At 38.0% G+C, this 26,506-nt stretch overlaps 1 protein-coding gene across 3 annotated transcripts; it reads left to right on the forward strand.

The window, feature by feature from the left end:
- The first annotated feature begins 3,728 nt into the window (after nucleotides 1-3,728).
- On the forward strand, nucleotides 3,729-26,312 carry LOC132610081 (chromatin modification-related protein EAF1 B-like). Of its 3 annotated transcripts, XM_060324335.1 has the most exons (24): nucleotides 3,730-4,099; nucleotides 5,853-5,915; nucleotides 6,092-6,292; nucleotides 6,394-6,448; nucleotides 6,533-6,630; nucleotides 6,699-8,166; nucleotides 8,276-8,395; nucleotides 8,577-8,732; nucleotides 9,750-9,941; nucleotides 10,123-10,203; nucleotides 11,837-11,894; nucleotides 12,002-12,525; nucleotides 12,601-12,654; nucleotides 13,334-13,391; nucleotides 13,474-13,670; nucleotides 13,788-13,841; nucleotides 13,925-14,005; nucleotides 14,180-14,317; nucleotides 14,410-14,526; nucleotides 19,972-20,075; nucleotides 20,195-20,410; nucleotides 20,488-20,860; nucleotides 23,850-25,536; nucleotides 25,843-26,312. In XM_060324335.1, the coding sequence occupies exons 3-23, from the start codon at nucleotides 6,150-6,152 to the stop codon at nucleotides 25,389-25,391; spliced, it is 5,829 nt and encodes a 1,942-aa protein (XP_060180318.1). In that variant the 5' UTR covers nucleotides 3,730-4,099; nucleotides 5,853-5,915; nucleotides 6,092-6,149; the 3' UTR covers nucleotides 25,392-25,536; nucleotides 25,843-26,312. The 3 variants fall into 3 exon arrangements, with proteins under 3 accessions (XP_060180319.1, XP_060180318.1, XP_060180317.1); XM_060324336.1 differs by lacking the exon at nucleotides 5,853-5,915 and having other exon boundaries at nucleotides 3,729-4,099; nucleotides 13,334-13,382; XM_060324334.1 differs by lacking the exon at nucleotides 5,853-5,915.
- Nucleotides 26,313-26,506: the final 194 nt, after the last annotated feature.

Genomic DNA, 26,506 nt, shown 5'->3' on the forward strand with positions numbered 1-26,506 from the left:
TTATCTTTCATTTTCTTTCTTCTTATTTTCCAATCTTTACTTCTTGTGATTTCACGTAGTTGTTCGAATTTTTAAATTTTTGTTTCTTATTTTCTTCATTTAGTGTAACTACGTTATTATTCTAGTTTTTGAAACTACAATTCATACTATTAGAGAGAATGAGTCATTAACAAACTTGACAATACAACAAGTGATGTTAGTAGAGTAGAATTCCGTTGTTGAGTGAGGTTGTAGATTATAGTATATATTTTCACTTTCTTTTGAATTATATTTACTTAAGTTATTGTGAAGTTTTGTTATGTTATGTTGGAGTTTGACATAAAAATATCATATTAAACTTTTTTTTTTTTGAGTTTTGAATTTAGGTTATATTTTTAATTTCAATTTATTTTCTTTAGTACTATTCACTTGTTGTTTTACATTGCATGTTGTTCATTTTTCACTTACAATTGATAGATTATTTTTGTTGTCAAACATTTGAATAATGTTATGACATTTTACATATATAAATGCTAATCTTTTTGTCAAAGATCTATCCCATGACGTTCTTACAAAATGTATGTTTTAAATATTTATAATAAAATAAATTAAACCATTATTAATTTGAAAATTATAAGCAATCATTCTTACATTATTATTTACAAATATGTGATTATTAATTAATATATTTTCAAGAAACAATATGTATCTTAAATACTTAATTTAATATATCATTTATAAAGGCACATATTTGTCAAATATTAATTTTTATTTTAAAACTAATTCTAACTGTGTAATTACAACCAAACAGTTTGCTTGTAATTACACTGTAATTACGTTATGACAAACAACAGGTCGTCTATTGTGTAATTACTAGGTTGTGTAATTACTATCCTTATACACCAATTCCAGTTACCAAATTGCTTTCCAAACATACCCTAAAGGTACTTAGTCATGTTAAAATAAGTACGGCTAAAAAGTATTAATTATATGACTAGATATTAAAGAAATAAACCAAATTATGTATTTTCATTATCTAAATCAACGCAAAACTAAGATTAATAGATATCCAACGTTATTATTCCTAGTGTAAGAATTGAATTTCTTTTGTTAGAATTAGTATTGATTTAGGCTTTATTTGAGTTATTAACATTTATGGGCTATAAAACTTATTGGACCATTCAAAATTCTAAGTTAAGCTAGAAAGACATCTATATGAAAAACAAAAACTATGAAAAATTTAAGAAATACCAATAGATTACATTACAAATAAATATTTTTATATATAAAATACTTTTAAAAAATGTATATATATAATGTCGGGTTGGTTTGGTTCAGTTTGATTTTTTTAGTTAAAATCAAATCAAATCAATTATGATCGGATTTTTTTTTCAATATCAAACCAAATCAGTAGTCAATTTTTTTCTCGAATTGTGAGTTTGGTGCAGTTTGTCGATTTTCTTTGTACACCCCTAATCATAATGTAATAGCTAGCTAAGCTTGTGTTATATAAATAAAATCCGTACCAGTTCAGAAAAAAATTCATTGTCTTAACGGGAAAAATAAGGTAAATCAATATCTCATCGAGATTTGATGGTGTAATTTGTCAGCGTCATGCCCTCTAGAACATTTAAGTTTGAAGTATTATGAATTATTGTTAAAGGATATTACTTCCCTAATCCCAATTTAAGTGTTTTACTTTTACTTTTAGCTTGTCCCAAAAAAAGGGGTATCTTTTTATATTTAGTAAATTGATGATAATTCAAACATCATGCATACATGACAAGTTTAAAATCACAAGATTCAACAATATTTTAGTACATTACAAACATCTTTAATTTATGACTAGAAAATTCAAAAGTCTCTTTTTATTTTTTAGATTTTGTACCCAATTAAACTAAAACACTTAAATTGGGACGGAGGGAGTAATTTATATGCCTGAATCCTTTTGGATTTAAACGAACATCAATTTCGATTATTTTAAAAAACACATAAGTAGGCGTTTGGCCATAGAAACCAATTTTTTTTCCCACTTTATTTGGAATTATTAAAGTTGGAGTTGAGGATGGAGTTGTGTTTGGTTGTAGTTTTTGCCAAAAAAATATTTAGTTGTTTGAATGTACTGAAAGTGAAAAAAATATTTAGTTGTTTGAATGTACTGAAAGTGAAAAAAATATTGAAAAAAAAAGTGAAAACAGAGTTGTATGTGTTTTTCAAACTCCAAATACAATTGCATTTGAATTTTTTATAAACAAATAATGATATTCAAATAAAATGAAAAAAAAAATGAAATTCTCGTGCCCAATAGTATCCTAAATAAGGAAATTTATATTTTGTAAGAGGAAAAAGGTGCAGATATACCTCATAATTTTGCGATTTAGAGCATATATACTCTTTGTTAAAAAAATACAAATATATCTGCTCTAAATCGCAAAATTGAGGGGGGTATATTACACCTCTGCCCTTCGTAAGACTACGACTTCATGGTTTCGTATAACAAGATTGTCCCGGTAGCAACTACATTTTTTTTGTGCAGAATGCCCTTCAAATGCACTGGTCTTTAATTTTTGTCCCTCAAATTGGTGGTCTTTACTTTTTGAGGTTTGGGGTTCGAATCCAGGCTCAGTTAAAAAAAAAGATAGTTTCGCAAAGTAGAGTTCTATAGCAAAGTTAAGCCTGTTCACTACCTTAAGGTAGAGTTTCAAACTCTGCCTAAAGGGAGGCAAATCTCTGCCTGAAAGCAGAATTTTGCATACAAATCTCTGCCTTGCGAATCCAAACTTTGCTTTGCGATTTTTTTTTAATTGAGCAGGATTTGAATCCGAAACCAAAAAATTCTGACGAAGCCCAAAAATTAAAGATAACCAATTTAATGGACAAAAATTAAAGACCACCCCAAACGGAGGACACTTCTGCGAGTTGCCCTAGCAATTGCGTAACCAAAGTAGCATGGGTTAACAGTTAATACTAGGGCCAAGCATAAATACCGAAAAATCGGACCGAATCGAACCGAACCGAACTAGTTTGGTTCGGTGTCCACCTTAAAAAAATCGAAACCAAAATAGCCGAATCGAAGTTTGATAAAACCGAACCGAAGGACCGAAATTTAATACATTACTCAAAAATATTAAAATAGTCCAGGCCCATTAAGTTTAAAAAAAAAAAAAACCCAATTATAACAAACCATCTTTTGCTTTTGTATTCCTAATTTTCCACTTCAGTTGATAAAATCAAATATCCTTAACAAAGGAAGGTGACTAGGATGTGTCTTTAGAATTAATGTATGTCCTTTATGTGCTTTCTTATTTATTCTTACTGTATATATACAACACCTAGTAATACTATATCATGGTTATGGTTTTTCTGTTCTTATGTATCCTGTTTGTTTGATTTTGATTTCAATTTATCAATTTTATGTTTTATTGCTTTTCAATATATGAATTAGTGTAAATGGAATCGCTTCTAATATCATATTTAAAAACCGAATTGAAAAAACTTAAATCGAACCGAACCGAACTTCAAAAAATCGAAACCGAAAGAACCGAACCGAACTAGTTGGTTCGGTGTCCGTTCAAAAAATCAAAACCAAAATAGCCAAACTGAAATTTAATAAAACCGAACCGAAGAACCGAACGTCCACGCCCTAGTTAACACCATCCCTTTTGAGTATGAGAAATATGTCCACTTTTTTCCCTAAATAAGAAAAGCCCAAATGGTCCAAAATTGCAAAATAGCCTTTGGTTCGTCGTTCTGCACATCCAGCCCACTATTATCAGAGAACGAAAGAATAATAGTTTTATGAAATTTTAGAGAGAGAAAAACATAACAGTTTAGAGAGAGAAAGTTTGTGAACACGAAGGAGCACGAAGAACGAAACACAAACAACCTTATTTTACTCGACACAACAAATAAATACATACATACGTATTTATATGTCAATATAGGGCACTTGTCTTGCCTCATATTTGTATTTATACGAGTTTCAAATGCATTCATGGTTTCATATATTCTAGGGCAACTATCTTTTGCTTTGAATTGAGGTATAAAAACCCTAGAACCAGGTGAAACCTTTGCATTGCTAATCTTAGCTGCAATTTGGGCACAGTTGTTCACAATTGAGGTATTTATTTTGATTCCCTAGCTTTATAAACCCTAGAATTTGGAAATTTGTTCATTTTCTTGCAAACCCTAGAGTTCATAATTGTTAATTTAGGGGTTCTTTGCATATATGGTGGTGCATATTGCTTAAACTGTTTAGAAGAGCTTAATTTTACGTGATAAGTAGTTGTTGTTGCTCTGCATGTCAAGAAAAATGAAACTATTTTGTTCGTTGAGCTTGATTTTCGCCTCATGGGATTTTATTAGACTTGTTTGAAGCTGGTGATCACAGAATTATTGTGTTTTTATGCAAATGAGTGAAGACATGGACGAAAAGTTGCGAAGATGCTCCCGCCTGACAGGCATCTTTAGTATTTGAATTCTGTTTTGTTAGCTTTGCTGTCTAGTCATGCAAATGCTGTGTCACAGTTTTTTTTTTTTTTTGACAGCTACATTCTAGAGACTTAGGTGTTAGTTCTTGATATCGCATACTATACTTAATGGGTAAGTATAGACTACGAGCAATCACACTCACACGAATGCACTCACACTGGATCATGGGATATTGATTTATCTTGGACAAATATCAGAGGCTCATCCTGGATTTGAAGTTTATTGGTTCCTACAACGACCTTAATTAATACGATAATAACTGGGTTCACAACCAAATATTTGTAGATATTTAGTGGATTTCGTAAACATATATAAGATCTGGATAAAAGCTACTGGGTTCACGTGAATATAATCAAAATGTGAAAAACGAAAACCAATTACAGTGTGCATGAAATTTAGACGTTTCTTTCTCCAAGCTGCTTATGGTCATATAAGCTATTTTCTCTTGTGTACCATTAATTTGTACAAAGATTATTCCCATGGATCTTGAGCCGAGTGTCTATCGGGAACAACCTCTCGACCTTCACAAGGTAGGGATAAGGTCTGCGTACACGCCACCCTTCCCACACCTCACTTGTGGGATTGCATTGGGTGTGGTGTTGTTGTTATTATTCCCATGGATATTATGGAATATATTGAAAGGAAGTTTTATCTTTTCTTTTGTACACTTGCTGTTACATGCTGAAACCATCTATAATCTCCCAACAGGAAGATCAATGTGGATCCTCCCTAGGAGCTTATTTGATCAGTTTTCTTTAGTAACTATTGAATAAGAACTTAATGTATAGGATAATAGACGCTACGGATATTGGGCATGCAACTTGTTGTCTTGATCTTGAAAATTTTCCAGAAAGCAAAGTGTTCTTTGTGCCTGGATTGGTCCATGTTTGCATACTCTCTTCTATTTGTAGATTAATTGGTGGAGCATGTCTTGCCCCTCTTTGAACCTATAAGTATGTATGTACTCTAAAGTATTAAGAGGCATTAACATAGTTTATCGCCCACTTGTGGGAATATACTGGGCATGTTGTTGTTGTAACATAGTTTATCAAGGTGTATATCTCTTTCCGGATGTTCTAAAGAGTACCTGATAAAGTATACGTATGGCCACTCACTTCCTTCTCTAAGTAACTATTCATCTACCAAGTACTATGTGTCTGGTAGTTTTGTATCTAGTGATGTTACTTTGGTGACATGTTTTCTTGTTTCCACCTTAACTGAATCCCAGAGATCGTACTTGTGAAGTGGCTTCCTTTTGGAAAAGACCTGGATTCTCTGGTGCCATATTCCTTTTCTGCAGTTATACATTTCACTTTTACCCCTAGTGGACTTTTTACAAAGTGGGGTTTCTTTTTTTCTGTTTTCTTTTGCACTTATTCAAGAAAGAGTTGGACGGGATTGAGGCTGCAACCAGAATAGTTTTTAAGTTCATAGAAGCACAAAAGGTAATAAAACCGAATTCTTGCATGTGGGCTTCAAAAGATACTTTTTGAACAAGTCCTTATATATATCCACAAAAGGGGTTTACATATACTGTTATCTAAATGCTAATACCAGTTGTTACTTCTCTTGTTGGTATTTCAGTTCCTGCATGGTGTCTAAGTGTTGTCTTTGTCTTTAGGAATTTGATCGAGGCTTGTACTGATGGAGGGCAAGACCCTATAGTTTCCAAGGTGGGAATGCATAGATGTGGTACGGAATCTGATCCCGTAGTCAATGCCGAGGTTGATTCCATGGGAGGAGTTTTTGAAGGCGGAGTTGGAATTGGTAACAAAACTTCTCCGCAGAGTTCAGCATATGAGGAGGTTAATAATGAGCTTAGGTAATGCTAGCATGCTGCTTCACTTCCTTGACCTGCCTACATGGAATTTAATGATTTAGTATTGCCTCTATGCTTACAGTGAGATTTGTTGTTGTTAACAGGCAGGAGTGTGGTTTCCTAGAGGAAACGAGAAGAGAGTTAGAATTTCATGCGAAAGTATGATAGTTGGACTGCTTATTATTAGATTTTCAGAAATTATCCTCTTACATTTTTGGCATGACTTGATTCTTCTTATTGCAGTTTGGTGATCCACTGGATTTCAAATTTGGGAATGCTGCTTCACTTAGTGTTCAATCTACTTCTCTGACAGATCAACATCCAGATCAGCCCGTGACCAGGTAATTTTTCGGAGTTCTGTTAGCTTTTCTAATCCTTTATGATTGCTAATTTTCTTTATGCATTCTAGTGAAGCAAAAGGTAGTTTTGCAATTACTGCTTCACCTCATGGAGACTCAGTTGAAAGTAGTGGTCGACTTGGGGCTCCTCAACTTTGTGAACCCAACAGTGCTGACAATCTCATGCTATTTGATGGTGAAAATGAATTCATTGAAGGTGATAGGTCCTATAGACACCCCGGCAGGAGCAATCTTACTCCATCAGAGCAGTCATCTAAGTTGGATAGAAGTCGAAATGCAAAAGAATTGGGCGATTCTGCCACTTTTGGCGTCCCTAGAAAAGCTTACAAGCGAAGATACAGGCCCCGGCCTAATGGGGATGGCACTAGGTCAAGTTCTACTGATATAATTCTTGCTCGTGGTGGTCATGGCACATCTTTGCCTTCACAACGTTTTTCTAAAGATGTAAAAGGACTGGTATCTGATGGAGAAAATCCGAAAGACCAGAACTCTTCTTTGAACATTGCATTGCCTTCTAGTCCAAATGGTTTTATGCCTGTTAAAACTCCGCCATCTGATAATCAGCTGGATTCTGAAGTTCATGACGTTAAAGCTGCAGAGGCAACTACTTACCTGAAGAAAGATGATCTGGCGGATAGCATTCCTGAAGTTAGTGCTTCCAGAGGTTTGCTGAATAACAAACGTGATCAGTACTCACTCACTGGTGTCGAGGAAATGTCTATTCAGGAAGGTCCTGAAAAGCCTCAATCATCACTGGGAAAAGAAGGGGTAGGTTCTGCTGGCCAGGAAGGTCAGTTGTGTACAGCTGCAGCAGGGCTTGAGAATCAAGCTAGTTCCAGCCATATAAATGGGTTAATTTGTGGGAAGAGTGACCAGAAAAGCATACCAATTGATGCTCAAAGCAGTTGGGCAGCATTGGGTACAAAAGGTTTAGATTCAGAATCTTCTTGCACTCGGGCTACCCATAATCTGGATCGAAATACTATTAATGAGATGTCTACCGACCCAACAAACTTAGACTCCAATGGCGACTTGAAGGAACAACTGTCAGTGCCAGAGGGAACACCAGTTATAGAAAGCAATCTTGAAGAACAGAAAGAGGCGAAAGCTGATGACAGTTGTGGTTTGACTAATGAGATATGGAATTCTGGTCCCAAAAATGACCAGAATGATTTTATAGATACATCACAGGAACAATTTGCTGGCAGTAAAGCTAATCTGCAGACTGAGGTAAAAGATAAAATTACCACCCCAGTGGAAGCAGTTGGCCCATCTCCATCAGAAACTGAGAGGAAACCCAGTACAAAGACAAGTGATAGTTCCAACTCCCAAAAAGGATATGCTTGTATTGTTGGGCGTCAGGGTTCAATCGAGTCCAGAATACCTGAGCCTTCCCAGCATGTATCACCACATGCAGTTCTAAATCTTTCCTCTGAGGCACAAGCACCTGGGATCATCGTTAAACTTGCTACCAGGGGTGATGAAGACTCAATATTGAAAGAGGCACATATTATAGAGGTTTTTGCTTTATTCTTTAGACTTCACATCCTCTTTTGGTCGATCTTGTAAAAATACTGCTATGACTTTGTTATTTGGCTGTAAAGATCTAATACAATATAACAAACAGGCGAAACGTAAAAGAATTGCACAGTTATCTGCTGTGTCCTTTCCAGTGGAGAATCGTCGGAAATCTCACTGGGATTATGTGCTTGAGGAAATGGTTTGGCTGGCAAATGATTTTGCGCAGGTGTGACTTAATTGACCCTTGTCATTAGAGCCTCTTTCATTTCGGCTTTTCTAGTAGCTTTTTTAAGTGCCATAACTGAATGGTTAAAACATGATAAAATTTTCATTTAGGTTCTGGAATTTTTTTTCAGTATGTTTTTTTCCAAACTTAGGCACTTATTTAAAAGTCTCTCTTCATGTAGGAACGTCTTTGGAAAATGACTGCAACGGCTCAATTGTGCCATCGAGTTGCCTTTTCTGCACGGTCACGATACCAAGAACAAAATAGTAGTTGCAAGCTAAAAAATGTAGCTCATATAATGGCCAAAGCCGTCATTGGCTTCTGGCAGTCGATCGAGGTATATAGATGACACAGTATTATCTTCTTTTGTTACTTTTTTTTTTCCTTCCTTTCTTGAAATAATTTTGTCTGTCTTTTGTTATTTTATGTATATATTTGCTCTTTTGTTCCTTTTTACTGGTCCATGAGGTTAAACAATTTTTCTATGGAGGATAGTAAATCATGCCCTAGTTTTCTACCTGGTGGAGCAATTTTTTTGGCCATTGTCAGTTGTCATGGAATTATCTGCCTATTGGTTGTATGTAGTGCTGTAACCCCTTTCTTCTGAAAATGCATTTGAGTATGGAATAGGTGATCGCTATGCTGATTTCATGCGCACACAAGCACACACACATATGTATTTATGTGTGTATGTTCGTTTATTTGTTTATTATTATAGTTCTGCTATATGCAGATATAGGCTTGTATCATTGCCTGATTTAAGGCCAATCCTCTAAATTTAAATAGAAGGATGAACCCAATAGCTTAAAGCTAAAAGTATTTTCACGTAATTGCTTGAGACATACTTATGTAATTATTCATGTATTCCAACAATGAAATTGATGAGCCCTGTTATCAGACTAGACGGCGTTTGCGGCAATTTTTCCGTTGCATTTCTATTACATTGGATCTGATTTTTGTATGAGCTACGTAGTACAATTACAAGAATTCTCAATTATGTGATTCACTTCCCGCATAAGCATTGGGTAATATGCAATTGTTTCTAACAGGATGTACTAATTTTGAACTTGTATATACATAAGCTGCTTGGTTTGAAGAGCTGCCTCAATGTATATGATCTCAATGCAACTGGATTAAAGTTCGGATAATTTATTGGTTGTTCTTTAGCAAGAAAAAAGTTAAATGTAGCTGGTTATAATCAAACAGAACAACCTTTAGAACAAATGACATTGCTTGTGAAGCTACTAATTCCAAGTAGTTAAACTTCTGCATTTTCCTGTGTACTTGCTTCCGTTGAAAGGCTGGTGAGAGGAGATCTTGGTCCTTAATTCGCAGTTTTTTATGCTCCTGGCAGGGGAAAAGCAAACAACTGGAGCTACCAATTTCTAGAAAGGGTCATGCTCTTGCTATTAGGGAATATGCCATGAGATTTCTGAAATACAATGACTCTGATGTTCCACAAAGTCTTGCTGAACCTCCGGTGACTCCAGAGAGGGTGTCTGATGCTGGAATCATGGATGCGCCACGGGAAGATCATTTGGGAGAAGTATATATATGTTCTACACGTCACTATCTTCTGATCTTTCTAGTCTTTTAATGTTTCTCCATGAACATATTTTAGGGATTGTTTTGAGTGCTCATTCGTTCGCTTTCCTGGGGTGATACTTCGTATGATTTTAGCTCAGAAAATGGTAATCCTTCTAAGTGATCCTCATGCCTTCTTGCAGGAGAACCTCTTCTATGCCGTCTCAGTTGGAGCAATGGATGCCTACAGAAAGTCTATAGAATCTCATGTGCTGCACTGCGAGGTAATATATTGAGAATCACAATTTCGCCAATGCTTGATTTTACATCTTCTGACTTGTTGAGTTGCAAATTGCCCATTTCATCCAACACGTTTGGTGGACCTTTGCCTAGATACAAGTATTATGAGATCATATTGGAGAATCCAACTTTATTTTATTCAATGTCTAGTCAGGAAGCGAATCTAATAACGTAACTTGAACATTTGTTACAACTGCAGTGTCTCTCACGTACTCAAGCTGTGTCGAATTGTCCTTAATTGGTGTCCTTTTATTCTGTTAGGTTTAAATTCTTAATAGTGATCCTTTGTTGGGCTTTATCTTTTCCTACCTAAGGGGATAAATACTAAAATAATAAGTGGATTGTCGAGAAAAGGATGTACACTTTGTCGGGTTTTCTCCTATTATGAATTATGTGACCACACTTGCTGAAAATGGAAATTGTTAAAATATGATCATTGTGTTTGTTAGGTCTTAATATAATGGGGGAAAATTGATCTTTTGATGTAAGTTGTTTGTTTGGCAGCCAAGTTATTTTCTTGAACATTCTTCTATATACTTCTTATGTAGAGAAAGTTGTCAAGATTTTTTATAAAGATGCATGAACAGTATGCAGTCTAAAGTCTAAGCTGTACTTTGACTAATAGAGTACAATAACAGGAGGAAATGTGATTTCTTGCCCTTGCATTACCTGCCACACAGGAAAATTCTTCCTGGTTCACGTGTTTTTCTTTTAACTTGTGGTCAAGAGCCATACGGAGCTCATTTTGCACTTCTTGAGGAACTTTACTCATAATCTTGTAGTCTGAAGATTATTGTAGCTTAATCCAAGCCATTATTGGTGGTTGGTTGTCTGCATCTGAGAAATGAACAGAAGATCGTATTTGTGGCTGTTGTGTCTTGCTCCCACTTTGTTTTTATGATGTACTGCAAAAGCTTTAGCATCTTAAACGATTACATTTACTTGGAAATTGCATGTGCTTTTCTTTTTTTAATTACAATGTATGATGGATTAATAAGGACCAAACATGATGTGTTTCTTCCTGTGCATTAGTCAATGACAGTTTATTGTTTTGGTAGTCATTATGACTCTCTTTTTCCATGTTTAGGTGTTCCATTTTGTTTGGACATGATTACTTAGGTAATATTTGAAGTTATATTTTGCATATAACTTTTTTATACTTACATAATGTGTCTAAAGGTGTAGATATAGTTGATTCTTTCAACTATTTGATTGTTTTGTAATTTCAAAATGGTCGCGGAGCACCTTTTTTTAATCGTAGATTATTGGAGAAGTAATGTATTGTGCATGGAGTATGTTTCCTGAGACAATTTTACCATAATCCTCAGTAGAAAGTACGACAGATTGTTTGGAACAGAGCATGTATGTAAAACTTCTTGCTGGTGCTGCCATACTTTACTTCACGATTGATATATTGCTTGTGCATATTTGTTGATACACAGCAATACAACGTCAACATGCCTGGTGCTGTTGACTGATAGAGGTGAGTAGAAAGAGTTTTAACTCAGCTATATTCAGTCCGGCCTTGTAGCCAACGCCGCTTTTGCTGGCTTTCGCTGTACTTGTTTTGTGTTCTAATCCTACTTGTTGATGCTAGTCTATTATTTGAAATTCCAGAAAACTGGTAGTAGCTTGCACGAAGAGGTGGAGACATCGGCATGCGATACAATTCCAGGTTTTTTTTCTCTGTTCTCTTTTTAATTTTGTAAGTTCTTGGGAGGTTGTTGCCTCCTGGTACTGTTTTTTTTAGCTGGTCATATTTCTTGCTGTATCCGTATTCAGACTTTGGATCTCAAGACTATGCATTTGAAGAGGATGAAGGAGAGACAAGTCCATATGATACATCAGTTGCCATTGAAGGTCACAAATCTTCAAGAAATTCCCAGAAGAAAAGGAAGATCCACATAAAGGCGTATAGTGGAAGACCATATGATGTTCGCGCTGATGTACCATATACACAACGTGCGGAATACAAACTTGGTACTCATCAATATATGCAACTGGGAAGAAGGCCATCTAGCAATCTTAATGCGTCTATTCCAACAAAGCGTATGCGTACTGCTTCCAGGCAAAGAGTTCTCAGTCCTTACAGTGCAACAACATCTGGATGTGCTCAGTTGCCAATCAAAACTGATGCTTCAAGTGGCGATACCAGTTCATTTCAGGATGATCAGAGTACTTTGCACGGGGGATCACATATGCCAAATTGTTTGGAAGTCGAGTCAGTGGGGGATTTCGAGAAGCATTTACCATTTGACTCCGCTGAAGTTTCAAAACCCAAAAAGAAGAAAAAGTTGAAGATTCTGGTAAACAACTTGTTTTTGGTTTAGAAGCATCTCAATGTTTGCTTTTTCTTGACGACTGCATTCTCATCGATGCAGGGTTCCACATATGAACAACGATGGCAGGCTGATTCTAATTTTCAAAACGAGCAGGTGATTTCCTTTTTCTTGTTCACATAGTGAACCTAACTGCACTATACTGTAAATTTTTGCACTCTCCAGTTAGAGCTCAGTTAGGGAAGTGATCCACCTATAGGTGTGTCACAATGAATTGTCAATTTATTCTTTTTCTTTCACATAGTGGCTCAATTTATTAGTGATTTTTTTATCTGTTAGCATTGCACGCTAGTTTACCGAGGTTTTTGTGTCGATCTTTTGGTCCCTTTCTCTTTTCCTGCACGTCGCTGATAGCTTGAACCAACTCTGTTTTCTTTGTCATTTATTGGTCATAGATGTATCTCTTTGCATATGTGTGCCTCTTTGTTGTTTTTTCCTTTTTCTTTGGGAGGGGCAACATTTAGATATTCTTTCTTGATCCTGCTGTTCAAGTATGTGAATATGCCATGATTATCAGAACCAATTTTATGTAACAAAAACTTCTGTGCTATTGATGACTCAAATTTCAGCATGTTGGAGAAGTATGTGGTATCATTTCCTCCTGATGGTTTTAAGAATGGCAATGCTAATGTACAGTGTTTTGATAACCAGATCTCTCTCTCTCTCTCTCTGTATATTATATTCTGTTATGTTGTGTTATGTCATGTGTACACACACACACACACACATTTTTCTGTAACAGCTATGTGATTGTTTATAACTTGTTGGGTTTCAGAGGGATCCTTCGAGAAAGAGATTGGAGAGCCATCAACTTGATTCTAATGGTAATAATGGTACGGTTCTTATTAACTTCGCATCAGTTTAAGAGCTTGATAATAAATATTCTTCTTGTATAACGGCACTCCCTTATTGAAGGTTTATTCGGTCAACATATTGCAAAGAAGCCAAAGATGATGAGGCAGTCACTTGAAAATTCTTTTGAAAATGTTGGCCCTGCTGGTGGATTTGTCCCATCTCCAGCGGCTTCCCAGATGAGTAACATGTCGAACCCAAATAAGCTTATGAGAATGCTTAGTGGTAGGGATCAGGGTAGGAGAGCCAAAACTTTGAAGGTACTTGTGTATGCTAGAATCTGTTGCTCTGTTTCAATTTGCTTTTGTTTGTTGGAATGATTATCTGAAGATTTATCCACTAATAAAAATAAATTTGATTATTGCAATCTCATGCAGATGTCTGCTGGACAAGCAGGTTCAGGAAGTCCATGGTCACTATTCGAGGACCAGGTTGGTTTCTTTTTGATTTGATATAGACCTACTTCTACTTCTTTTCAACTGACTGTATTAATGGAATTGACATCAAATTTTAGGCACTCGTTGTCCTGGTGCATGACATGGGTCCAAATTGGGAGCTTGTAAGTGATGCTTTCAACAATACTTTACAATTCAAGGTGAGCATATTCATGAGTTTTCTTACCATATTTTAGCCAGACTACTCTTAAAAGTAGATGATTTTAAATCTTTCATATATCTACTTTCTTTGCTGTGTGCTAAACCCTTTTTTTAATCATTCTTTTACCTTTATCTTTTCACTGCTTTTAACGAGTCGTCTTGAGTAATTGCAGTGTATCTACCGCAAACCAAAGGAATGCAAAGAACGACATAAAATACTAATGGACAGAAGTAGTGGTGATGGTGCTGACAGTGCTGATGATTCAGGATCATCTCAACCTTATCCTTCTACATTACCTGGCATTCCCAAGGTTCAACAATTCTCTTCTTTTCTCTCTTACCTTGGTGTTTACTTTTTTACCCAATTTCAGTAATTTGAATGAACATGCTAAACATCATTCAGGGAAGTGCCAGGCAACTGTTTCAGCGTTTGCAGGGGCCAATGGAAGAGGATACACTTAGATCTCATTTTGAGAAAATGATCTTGATCGGGCAGAAATATCTTTTACGAAAGAATCAGGTATTCTTGCATTAGCATTTCTCTATAGAATTTATCTAGCTTCTTTTTTTTTTGGTAAAGTAATAAAATTCATTAGTAAAACATCAAGAAGATGCAAGGTTACAGATGGGAAAAGCTGGCAGGCTTGGCAAAACCTGTAGAACAATCTAAAGATATCCTATCTCTACTGAACTAGAGAAAAGGAGCTGATAAAATCTAGAAAGTTACCCACATTGTTTAAAGGGGCAAAAAAATGCCAACTAAAAAGACTAACTAAACACCTAGACTTTAGAGAGCAAATAGGAGTTGAGATTCCTTCAAAGCATCTGTTGTTTCTCTCCTTCCATAGGGTCCAAAAAATTACTGCTGGGATCATTCTCCAAATTCTTTTAATGGATTTGTCAACTCTCCAGAGTATCCAGTCAGCATATGCATCTTTGATGTTGAAGGGCATTACCCATTGTAGACCAAGCATAGAGTAGAAGAAAAACCAGAGGCTAGCTGCTGCAGGGCAGTGCAAAAATAGATGGTTGACACTTTCATTGGTCTGCTTGCACATGGTACACATGTTAACGACTATTACACCTCTCCTTCTAAGATTGTCTTGTGTTAGGCATGCTTCCTTCAGTGCAGTCCAAGTGAAGCAAGTAACTCTGAGAGGCTGTCTGGTTCTCCATACAAGCTTCCAAGGCCAAACCTCTAAAAGGCTATTTTGAGAGCACCCGTTGTTGTAACATTCCTTCACAGTGAAAATCTTTTCCTTAGAATTGCCCCAGAGTATTCTGTCCTGAAAATCTGCCACCAAAGTACTTTGTCCCAAACTTTCTAATAGAGAAAGAAAATCATCAACTTCCCAATCCTGTAAGTTTCTCCTTAAAATTGGTGTCCAACAGTTGTTAACTCTATATTGAGCTAATGTTGCTTCTTTGTTAGAAGCTATCAGAAATAGTGAGGGAAATAAATCTTTTACTAAAGTGTCAGAATTTATCTAGCTTCTTGGTCATATTAAAGTGAGAAGTCCCTTATTTCATGGTCCTTGAGCTACAGTTTGCTGGTCTGTTATCTGCCGGTTTAGTATACATGGAGCAACTTTATTTTCCTCTCACATCTTCACGACGTGTTTATGAAATTATTATACCAGGTAGCTTTGGTATTTGGGGTTGCCATTTGGTTGTCTATCATACTAGGACCAATAGGAGATTAGGCTTTCTGTAATGCATTGCTCAAGACAACATAGCTACAAAACTTGATGGGTCAGAATAAGGGTAAGTCTTTGCAATAATACGAGTTTACTAATGTCCCAAATGCCCAATAGATGTGAAGGCTGGGTTTGAGACATCTAGTAACCCAGACACCTAGCTTGAATTTTTTATAAGGTAATACTTTATTAGTGATGGAAAATATCAGCAGTATACCAAAAGTTAGAGATCCTATAGCAGAAATATGATTCTCTTCCAAAAAACACCAAATCTTCTAGACAAAGTGGAACTTCACGGTACACCAAAAAGAATCTTGAAATGAGAGGCCATTCCTTAGATGTGCATAGTCATTTTCTATCCCTTAAAAGATTCTGTTATTCCTCTTCTTCAAAAAGATCCCAGCCCTTCATCTTCTCTTCCTTCTTCGAAAGGCCAACTGAATAGGGCCTCCGTCATTGTGTTAGGCATCTCCCATTGTAGTCTGAATCATTTTAAAGCTCTCCCATCACAAGTGAGTTGTCAACTGACAAAACTGGAGATGACCCTTGTCTTCATCTGATTTGAACCTAAAACAGGAATTGACATGTGATCCTCTTTCTCGAACTCGCAATTGTGAGTGTCCCTCCCCTTGCTGCCAATCAAGTAAAAAAACATATTTTTCTTGGAACAATGAAAACCTAAACTGATAAGTGTAGGAAACCCAACTCCTAGCGGTGTGGCCTCGTGATCAATGAAGTGGATTGAGAACCGTAAGGTCTAAGGTTAAATTCAAGCGGAGGCAAAAAACACCAGGTGATTTATTCCCATCTGTCTATGCCTTGATGGACAGAGTTATCCCGTACCTATGCTGATGGGACGGTAGTAAGTACCCAGTGGAATTAGTCGAGGTGCGCGCAAGCTAGCCCGAACACCACAATTGAGAAAAAAGGAGTGCAGGAAATCCAATTCTTTCCTAAATCCTAACTAAGAGCTTATAGTAATGACTTTACCAAGAACACTTTTTGTCCTCACAAAGGTGATTAGACAGGACATGGCACATCTTCAACTTACCGAGGACATGACCTTAGATAGGAGGATATGGAGGTCATGGATTAGGGTAAAAGGTTAGTAGGTAATTGAGTGCTGTCTCGCTTTCCTGTAAGATAGGTAGGCTTGGGGGTAGTTTGGAGCACTGTATCTGCTTCTCCTTACCTGTAGTATTAGCATTATTCTCGTAGTTTCTTATTCTTCGATATTTGTTACTACCTGTTGTTTCTTGTGCTTCGGTTATCATATTATTTTGTTGTGGTTATTGTCCCTAATGCTACGTAATACACAACAACAACAACAAGCCCAGTATAATCCCACCATGTGGGGTCTGGGGAGGGTAGAGTGTACGCAGACCTAACCCCCACCTTGAAAGGTAGGGCGGCAATGCTATGTAATGCTTTCCGTAATATTTTCTATGGCTTCTTCACTTCCATATTTTCTTTTTCCATACTGCTTTGAAATGCTTTCCTTGAGCCAAGGGTCTATCTGAAACCACCTCTTTACTTCCACATGGTAGGTAAGGTCTGCGTACTCAGTACTCTCCCCAAATCCCACCTTGGGCGTTACACTGGGTATGTTGTTGTTGTACTTTCGCTCCTCACACCTACCTTCACAAGCAGTGTGTTATGTACTTGCATAGCCTTTCAATTAGGCCTTGAAATTCAACAATCTTCCAATCTTAGGAATGTTATATAGATTCTTTTTAAATATTAGATCAACTCTTCCCTCGTCACCTCTAGAGCCGCACGAGATTCTGCAAATATTCGAGAACTTGAGTGTCAACATATTTTCCCCACTCTGGCTCTAGAAGCTAACTATGCTTCTATCTCCTATCCTGTATGCAATGCTGCTGCTGAAGTCTTCCCATCCTTTTACGGTATTCCTCTAGAGACTACACATTTTGTCTTCCATTCCCCTTCCACTATTCCATGCTTTTTACCATCACCTCCCTCTATAGGGTGTGCTTCTCAATCTTTAATCTCCACAATCACTTCCCTAGGGCCCTTGATGACTTATGTTTGTGAAGGTTAAATTGTTTATCCAACTAGGGAATTAGAGATGGGATTTCAGCACAATCAGCTTAATTTGACAAACTAAACTTTGAATTAAGACTGCATAACACTTGTGTGAAGAATAGTTTGAAATATTCTTGCATGGAGAGTAATTGCTGGATATGTTACTATTTGTAAGATCACCAGCTGATTCATCAGAAAAGGAAAAGTACATTGTATTATGCATAAAACATGTGCATTTCCTTGCTGGTGGACTTTGATAGCACATTTTGCGATATTACTTATAAAAGGAAAAACAAAATTTGGCATATTTTTACAATAAGAATGATCTACTTGTTGTAACAAGAACTTGGGATTTTAAAGCAATTGAACTGAAGCCGTGATGTGGTGCTTTCTGTATTGAAACCGTATAACTGTTAAATTGATGTATCCCTTGGTTACGTCAAATTTTATATTAGTTTAATGTGCTGGTTATCTTTATGCCGATGTAAACTCTATCATAGAAAATAGGATAGGAAATTTTGGGAGGGGAAGGGGATAGGGTATTGGTCCTTTATCCAGCATAGTCTGTTATTGGGAAATTATCATATTAACTTTCGTTACTTCACTGCAATTTTTGTTTACCATGCCAGTGAATTTATATTCCCTTAACATGTGTGTCTAATATTACCTCTATTCATAGTTGAATTTCTGTGTTTATTTGAATACAGTTGTTGAATGAGATCTAAAAATTTGTCCCTGTGCGGGTTCCCTTGTCATAAAAAAAAAAAAAAATTGTCCTGTTTTATGCAAACTGGGGAAACAAGGAAACTGCCGAGTGCTTTGTTTTCTAGGGTAAAAAAGTGTAGAGTGGCTTTGCAGGAGTATTTGTGCTATATAGTGTGAATCAATAGAGACTGCATAATTTTTTTATTTGGCACCTAGTAAGAATAGTTGATATCAATTTGGGATAAAGAAAGTGCATATTAATTTGAAGTGTGATTTTTTTTTTTTGTAGGAGACGAGAAATCAAATGCCGTGCTTCCAAAAATTTCAATTCTAATCTTTTCATTACAACCCAATATTTCAAATGCATTTTTTTTTTCCCATAGGAATCTATTCCACTTATTTATGGGTGTCAAGGAGAGGAAATGTGATATTTTGGGAGAAGGAAGAAACCTTTCTTACCTCAATATGAATGCTTATAGCTTGTCTTTTTTTTTTTTTTTGGTTCTGTTTTTATGAATGAAGTACCCTTACTTTTACAACCCCACCCCGAACCCAACCAAAAAAAGTGACGTGCGATTTATCAAAAAGACCAATACCATATTCAGAACACTTGGTATATTGTCCTGGACTGGTGTCTTTGTTTCATCCTAGCAGCTCTAGATATCAGATTATCCTTTTTTTCTGAGAATGGTAACATTTATATATAAACAGGTATACTACACAAGCTGCGTAGTCTCCCAAAAGTAAGGAAAGATACGAGTAACATTTCCTATCTGTATGGTCTCTTACATACTGTCTAGAACATCAAAATTATCTCCAGCTTCTGCAAAATATTATTGTTTACACCAAACATAGTGAAGGACTAAGCATTTCATCTCCAACTTCTGAATGCTGCATTGCTTGTCCTCAAAACTTCTTTGATTTCTTTCTTTCCAAACAGTCCACCAAATGCATGCTCGTACAATCCTCCATCTCTCCTTTTGACTGGTTAAATTGCCATCTCTGCTTCAACAATTTAGTACATCCCTTATACTTCCTGGTGACACCCACCTAATCTCCTTCAGGTTGATGGAGATTTTCCATATGTAATCTTGCTACAATGTAAATAAGATTATAACTTAGTAACCTGAGAAAATATTATACTCCCTCTGGTCCAATTTATGTGACACTTCTTTCTTTATAGTCAATCCCAAAAAGAATGAGACCTTTCAATATTTAGTAACAATTTAACTTTAAACTTCCCATTTTACCCTTAATGAGATGACTTGTAGCCGCACAAATATCTTTGGTTTGTTTTAGACCACAAATTTTAAGTCTTCATTTCATTCTTAAACTCGATGACCAGTCAAACACCACCACATAAATTGGGACGGGGAGGGAATATGTTTTACTAGCCTGCAGAATGTTGAAATACGTTAAAAGAGTATGTTATGTGTACAGAGCAGAGATTTATTTCTGTTTGTTTGCATTATACATCTGAGCTCCAAGTTGATGTATGCATTCCTGTTTCAATGAAGGGCTATAAACATGATCCAAGACAACTCCAGCAACCACATGATTCGCACACACATGCTCTTTCCCAACTTTGTCCAAATAATCTGAACGGAGGCCCTATTCTTACGTAAGTCTTTCGGTGATGCTTTAATGTAGAGTTGGACACTTCTCAAGTTGGTAATTACAAAAGCTGGCTAACTCTTAATTATTATTTTCTTTGTGGTTCATTCTGCTTGTTATATGAAGACCTTTGGACCTGTGTGATGCGCCCTCGCCTAGTCCAGACTATCTTTCTGTTGGATGCCAAGGTCCGCGCCCAAGTGGATTATCTATTTCAAGTCAGTCTGCATTGAACTCAGTGCTCCCAGCCTCTGGTGCAAACTCTGCAGTCCAGGGTTCCACCAGTATGATTGGTGGTAACAACTTTCCATCATCGTCAAGTCCCCTTAATGCATCTGTTAGGTAATGAATGGATTATGCTTAAAAAATATGTTTGGGATTTTCCTCATCATGTGCCAATTTGGTAATTGTGCTCCCAGGGATGCTAGATATGTTGTTCCTAGATCTGCTTCTCTTCCAGTTGATGAAAATCAGCGATTGCAGCAGTATAATCAAATGAGAAATATGCAACCCAATATGTCTGCTCCTGGGGTTCCTGCAACCACTGATCGTGGTGGTGTTCGTACTCTTTCCGGTGGCAACAGTGCGGGTATGATGGGTGGAATTAATAGAGGTATTCCAATGGCAAGGCCTGGGTTCCAGGCAGTTGCATCACCGTCTATGTTGAATTCTGGAAGCATGCTTTCATCTGGGATGGTAACAATGCCAAACACTGTAAATACACATTCTGGAGTGAGCTCTAATCAGGTGAATTCAATGATGAGACCTCGCGATGGTTTGCACATGATGCGGGTTAGTCAGCTGCTTGGTTTTGATTGCTTTTCTCTTGTTGCTCTTATTTGGTCCATTGGTGAAGTTGGCATACGAAAAGATTTCCTTGTTGATCCAATTTAAAGGATTTCTAGTACCTTGCTGGAGGACTTAAAATAGACCCCTGCTATTTTATTACAACTACCTTGCTCTTTTTTTTCACTGTGACCTCTGAGATTTTGTTACAATCTGATCTGTAGTCATTGTTCTTGAAGAGTAGAGTCCACACGATCATGGATAGTAAACATAGCAGTTCAATTAGGCAAACTAGCAAATTTTGATGTGGAAAACGTGTCCTAAAAAATTAGAAGATTCTGAGGGAGATTCATTTATTTATTTCTAACTAATGCGAGGGTGCGGGAGAGAAGGGCGCGCGATGTGGATCAAGTGAAGTGCATTAAAGATGAGCATGGAAAAGTATTGGTAGAGGAGACTCTCATTAAACAGAGATGGCAGTCATATTTTCACAAACTCTTGAATGAAGAAGGGGAGAGAGACATCGTGTTGGGAGATTTGGAGCATACAGGGAGGCGTCACGATTTTGGGTATTGCAGGAGTATTAAGGTCGAGGAGGTTAAGGGTGCTGTCCGTAGGATGCGCAGGGGAAGAGCGACCGGACCTGACGAGATCCCTGGGGAATTTTGGAAGAGCGCGAGCTCGACAGGTTTGGAGTGGCTGACTAGGTTGTTTAATGTCATCTTTAAGACGGCAACGATGCCCGAAGAATGGAGGTCGAGCGTAATGATCCCTCTATACAAAAACAAGGGGGATGTCCAGAGTTGCGAAAACTATAGAGGTATCAAGCTACTAAGCCATACTATGAAAGTGTGGGAAAGAGTGGTGGAGATGAGGGTGAGGAGAGGCGTGTCTATTTCAGAGAACCAGTTCGGATTTATGCCGGGACGCTCAACTACAGAAGCCATTCATCTTGTGAGGAGACTGGTGGAGCAGTATAGGGAGAGGAAGAGGGACTTGCATATGGTATTCATCGACCTAGAAAAGGCTTACGATAAAGTTCCAAGAGAAATCCTATGGAGATGTTTGGAGGCTAAAGGTGTACCTGTAGCATACATTAGGGTGATCAAGGACATGTATGAGGAAGCCAAAACTAGAGTAAGGACAGTAGGAGGGGACTCAGAGCACTTTCCAGTTGTGATGGGGTTGCATCAAGGATCAGCTCTTAGTCCGTTTTTATTTGCCTTGGTGATGGATAGATTGACGCGACAAATTCAAGGTGAGGTGCCATGGTGTATGCTTTTCGCGGACGACATAGTCCTGATCGATGAGACTCGTAGCGGAGTTAACGCTAAGCTGGAGGATTGGAGACATACCTTGGAGTCTAAAGGATTTAAGCTAAGTAGGACCAAGACAGAGTACTTAGAGTGTAAGTTCAGTGAGACACCCCAGGAGGTTGGCGTGGAAGTTAGGCTTGGTGCTCAGGCCATCCAAAAGAAAAGTAGTTTCAAGTACCTTGGGTCTATCATGCAAGGCAGCGGGGAGATTGACGATGATGTCACACATCGTATTGGGGTAGGGTGGATGAAATGGAGGCTAGCTTCAGGAGTGCTATGTGACAAGAAGGTGCCACCACAACTGAAGGGCAAGTTCTACAGAGTGGTGGTTAGACCGGCTATGTTGTATGGGGCGGAGTGTTGGCCAGTTAAGATCTCTCACGTTCAAAAGATGAAAGTTGCCGAGATGAGAATGTTGAGATGGATGTGTGGGCACACTAGGAGCGACAGGATTAGAAATGAGGCTATTCGGGATAAGGTGGGAGTGGCCTCGGTGGAAGACAAGATGCGGGAAATGCGACTGAGATGGTTTGGGCATGTGAAGAGGAGAGACATAGATGCCCCAGTGCGGAGGTGTGAGAGGTTAGCCATGGATGGTTTCAGAAGAGGTAGGGGTAGGCCAAAGAAATATTGGGGAGAGGTGATTAGACAGGACATGATGCAGTTACAGCTTACCGAGGACATGACCTTAGATAGGAAGGTGTGGAGGACCCACATTAGGGTAGAAGGCTAGTATATAAGTCTCGTTATCTTTCCTTATTAGTAGGCGCATTAGCGCATTATAATTTCTTGTGCTTTGATTTATGTTATTATTTGCTACTTTCTGTACTTTGATTACTCTATTTTATCTGTGCCGCTTTCGTGATTTGCATTTCCATATCGCTTTGAATTCCTTGATTATCCTGTTTTACTGTGTCGCTTGCATTATTTCATTGCAATATCGTTTTAAATCTTTTAACCTTATCTGACCCCCTTTTTATGCTTCTATTGAGCCGAGGGTCTCTCGGAAACAGCCATCCTATCTTGGTAGGAGTAAGGTCTGCGTACATTATACCCTCCCCAGACCCCAAGATGTGGGATTTCACTGGGCTGTTGTTGTTGTTGTTGTTGTTGTAACTAATGCGTTGAGAAAACAGGAGGCAATATTATTCTCACCTTTGCGTCGTTTGATATGTGTTAAATGCTTCCAAAATCACAGCTATAGCTAAATCAAGAAGAGACAATCTGCGAAAGATAAAGATTGTTTCGCTTTCAGTGAACTGCATTCAGATATAAGATTTCATGACTTCGCTAGGAGAGTAGATGCACTTTTATGTACTGAAGGGGTAAACTTTTGAGTGTTCTATGAAGATTATGCACTTCCACAATTTGTAAGTTGTTACTTGATGCTAGTTTCTGCATCATATTCTGCTCTTTTTGTGGTTGCTGATGTAAGGAGCATGTTATGGACATCTAATATCCCAATTTTGATGCATTTCATGGTACTGTGTCACACAACTCCTTGCATGTTTGGTTGAAAATTTGTTGTTTCACGCTAGTTTCTGCATCATTTTCTTCTCTTTTTGTCGTTGCTGATACATAGGAACACATTATGAACATATAATTTTCAACTCTGCAGTTGCCATATATTCCTTACATGTTTAATTCAATGACTCGCTTCGGGTATCTTTCTCTTACAGCTACCACAGAATCAGGAAGCTCAGAGGCAAATGGTGGTTCCTGAGCTTCAGCTGCAGGCCTCTCAGGGGAACAGCCAAGTGGTTGCTCCATTTGGTGGGTTGGGTTCCTCATTCCCCAACCTGCCTGCCTCTCCCGTCTCACCATATCCACTTCATCATCAGCAATCACATCCTATGTCTTCACAGCAGCCACTTATGCTTAGCCCTCATCACCCTCATCTTCAAGGGGCTAATCATGCCACCAACTCACAGCAACAAGCTTATGCAATTCGATTTGCTAAAGAGAGGCACCAGCAACAGCGGCTGTTGCAACAGCAACAATTTCCACATCCACAGGCCCAACTTCCTATTTCATCTTCTTTGCAAAAAAGTCCCAAGACCACATCACAATCTTCTTCGCCGCCAGTATCACTTTCTCCATTGACATCCCCCACCTCAATGACCCCAATGCCCCAACCTCATGCATTGCCAACTCATGGGCTTGCACGGCCTGCTCAAACTGCGGGCAGCAGTCTAACAACCCAGATGAGCAAGCAAAGACCGCGTCAGACCGGGGGGCAGCAGCTTCAACAAGCAGGCAGGCACCATCCTCCACAGCGACAGCAGTCACAATCTCAACAACAAGCTAAATTATTGAAGGGAGTTGGCAGAGGGAACATGATGATGCACCAGAACTTGCAGAAAGATCCCTCTCTAATGAATGGGCTTTCTAACAATCAGGCAAATCAATCTGCCGAGAAAGGTGAGCAAGCTACTAGCTTGATGCAAGGTCATAGAGTATATTCTGGATCAGCACACAATCCTGTCCAGCTTGCAAAACAAGCTATGGCACCTCATTCTTCAAGTCAGCTGCAGCAGCCCCAGACTAAGATTTACTCTGGCCAACCACCTCCATCTAAGCATCTTCAGCAGGAGATGCCTTCTAATCCGGAAAGTAGCAATCAATGTCCTGCCTCATTGGCTGCCTCTGATACTAATTCATCTCAGCAATCTGTTCCATCCTCAGTGTCGGGTTCTCCCAACCACCAAGCATTGGTGCATCAACAGTCCCAGGTGCAGCCACAGCAAAAATTGATGAGTCAAAGCCAAGCAACTGTACAACGAGTGTTGCAGCAGAACCATGTAGTAAATTCAAATCCATCAAAGAACTTGCAAGCTGGTGAACCTCAAGCTGAACGACGATCTACGTGCAAAACTTCTCAGATAGGTGCAATCACCTCAATGCCTCAGGACTGCAACGATACAGCTAATGTTGCAGATGTTTCAACCCTGAGCACTAATCAGTGGAAAGGTACAGAACCGTTATTTGATTCAATTGGTGCTCTGCCAACAAGTTCTGCTGGCAGTGAGTCTGCGCCTCAAGTTAGCCGAGGGGTAAGCCAAAGACAATCTTCAGACAACTTGTCTCCAGCAGGGCCTGATGTTAGTGTCAACTGGCAGCAAAAATCCTCCCAGTTGCCTCCTTCGTCAGTGACCCAGCCACAGTTGCAGCAGGAACAGCAGCAGCTGTCACCATTGCAACATTCACAACAACAGGCTTAGGTTCTGCAAGCAGGGAATACCAGTTGGTTTGCTAGGCCCAATGACTGTAGACTGGATTGAACCACCCTCAACAGAAATGGATAATTCCTTGGTGGCTAATCAGTCCCTGAATGGGTTAGCATGCCTGGGAAACAGCGGTGTACAGGTAAAACATTCTTTTAGCTTAATGTGTACTAAAGTCAGTTGACTTGCATTGGTGTTCTATTAACAGTCCTGGTATCCAAAGTTGATGAATCAAATACTTGAAATGCTTTAGAAAAAGGTTTTGCCAACACCGATATTCACTGAGTCTAAATTTAGTGACATGCTTCTATGAGGCTTTCAATTGATCACTTCCCCTACTTTTTTGGGTAAAGGTAGTTTGGGTTGTTGAATGATGATATTGGTGAACTGTAGAACATGGTGTAATACCTGGTAGATCTTGCTAATTCTTGCTTACTTTATGGTTCAGATGAAGCTCGTTATCCCTGAGGGCATCACTTTATGTCAAGTTGGTGAATTTTCAAGGTTTAGAAATATTAGATGGACGGCTGCTAAAAATTTTGGGTTCTGTATATTATTGTTTCCCTAGAGCCTCAGGAAGGTAAAGACAGATATAGAGGTACATGTACAGGGTTTCAGTTTATCCCCCTTTTTTTTCTTTTGACGTTACTTCTTTTATTTTGGTAAAGCCCCTTGTTCCACCTGCTCACCCAGGGGTTCCTATTTGATTTTGTCCCCGTAGATCCCATGTATTATTGCCCGTGTATTCGAGGGGTAGTTATCATTTTTATGGCCAAAGGCTGTGGGAAATTTTGTGAATATTAGTCTTCTGTATACTCCATATTTGTCAAAACAGTCACCATACATGACTGCACCTTCCTGGTTGCCTTCGCGATTCTTGTAAATTGTTCCTATTTGCTTCTTGCAAATCTTTAAAGAGATCCACTCGCTGCTGTGTTGCTTTTGAATCATACATATGCATACTAATGTCAGGAATGATAGTATGATCTAATGATTATGCGTTTCAAGGAAGAATCAATTAATTAAAATGCCGTCTAATTGTTCATAATAGATGCCGTCTTGAAGCCTCTTTTTTTGTGTGTGCTCGTGGGCGTTAAAATATCTACAATTCA

This window comes from Lycium barbarum, chromosome 9 (assembly GCF_019175385.1).
Source record: "Lycium barbarum isolate Lr01 chromosome 9, ASM1917538v2, whole genome shotgun sequence".
Lineage (NCBI taxonomy): Eukaryota > Viridiplantae > Streptophyta > Magnoliopsida > Solanales > Solanaceae > Lycium > Lycium barbarum.

Bases quoted from the DNA above. Each gene is read 5' to 3' on its own strand.
- LOC132610081 (XM_060324335.1), top strand. From the start codon at position 6,150: ATGCATAGATGTGGTACGGAATCTGATCCCGTAGTCAATGCCGAGGTT. The intron at 12,526-12,600 runs GTAAACAACTTG...TCATCGATGCAG, and splicing joins AGAAAAAGTTGAAGATTCTG to GGTTCCACATATGAACAACG. The intron at 13,842-13,924 runs GTTGGTTTCTTT...ATCAAATTTTAG, and splicing joins GGTCACTATTCGAGGACCAG to GCACTCGTTGTCCTGGTGCA.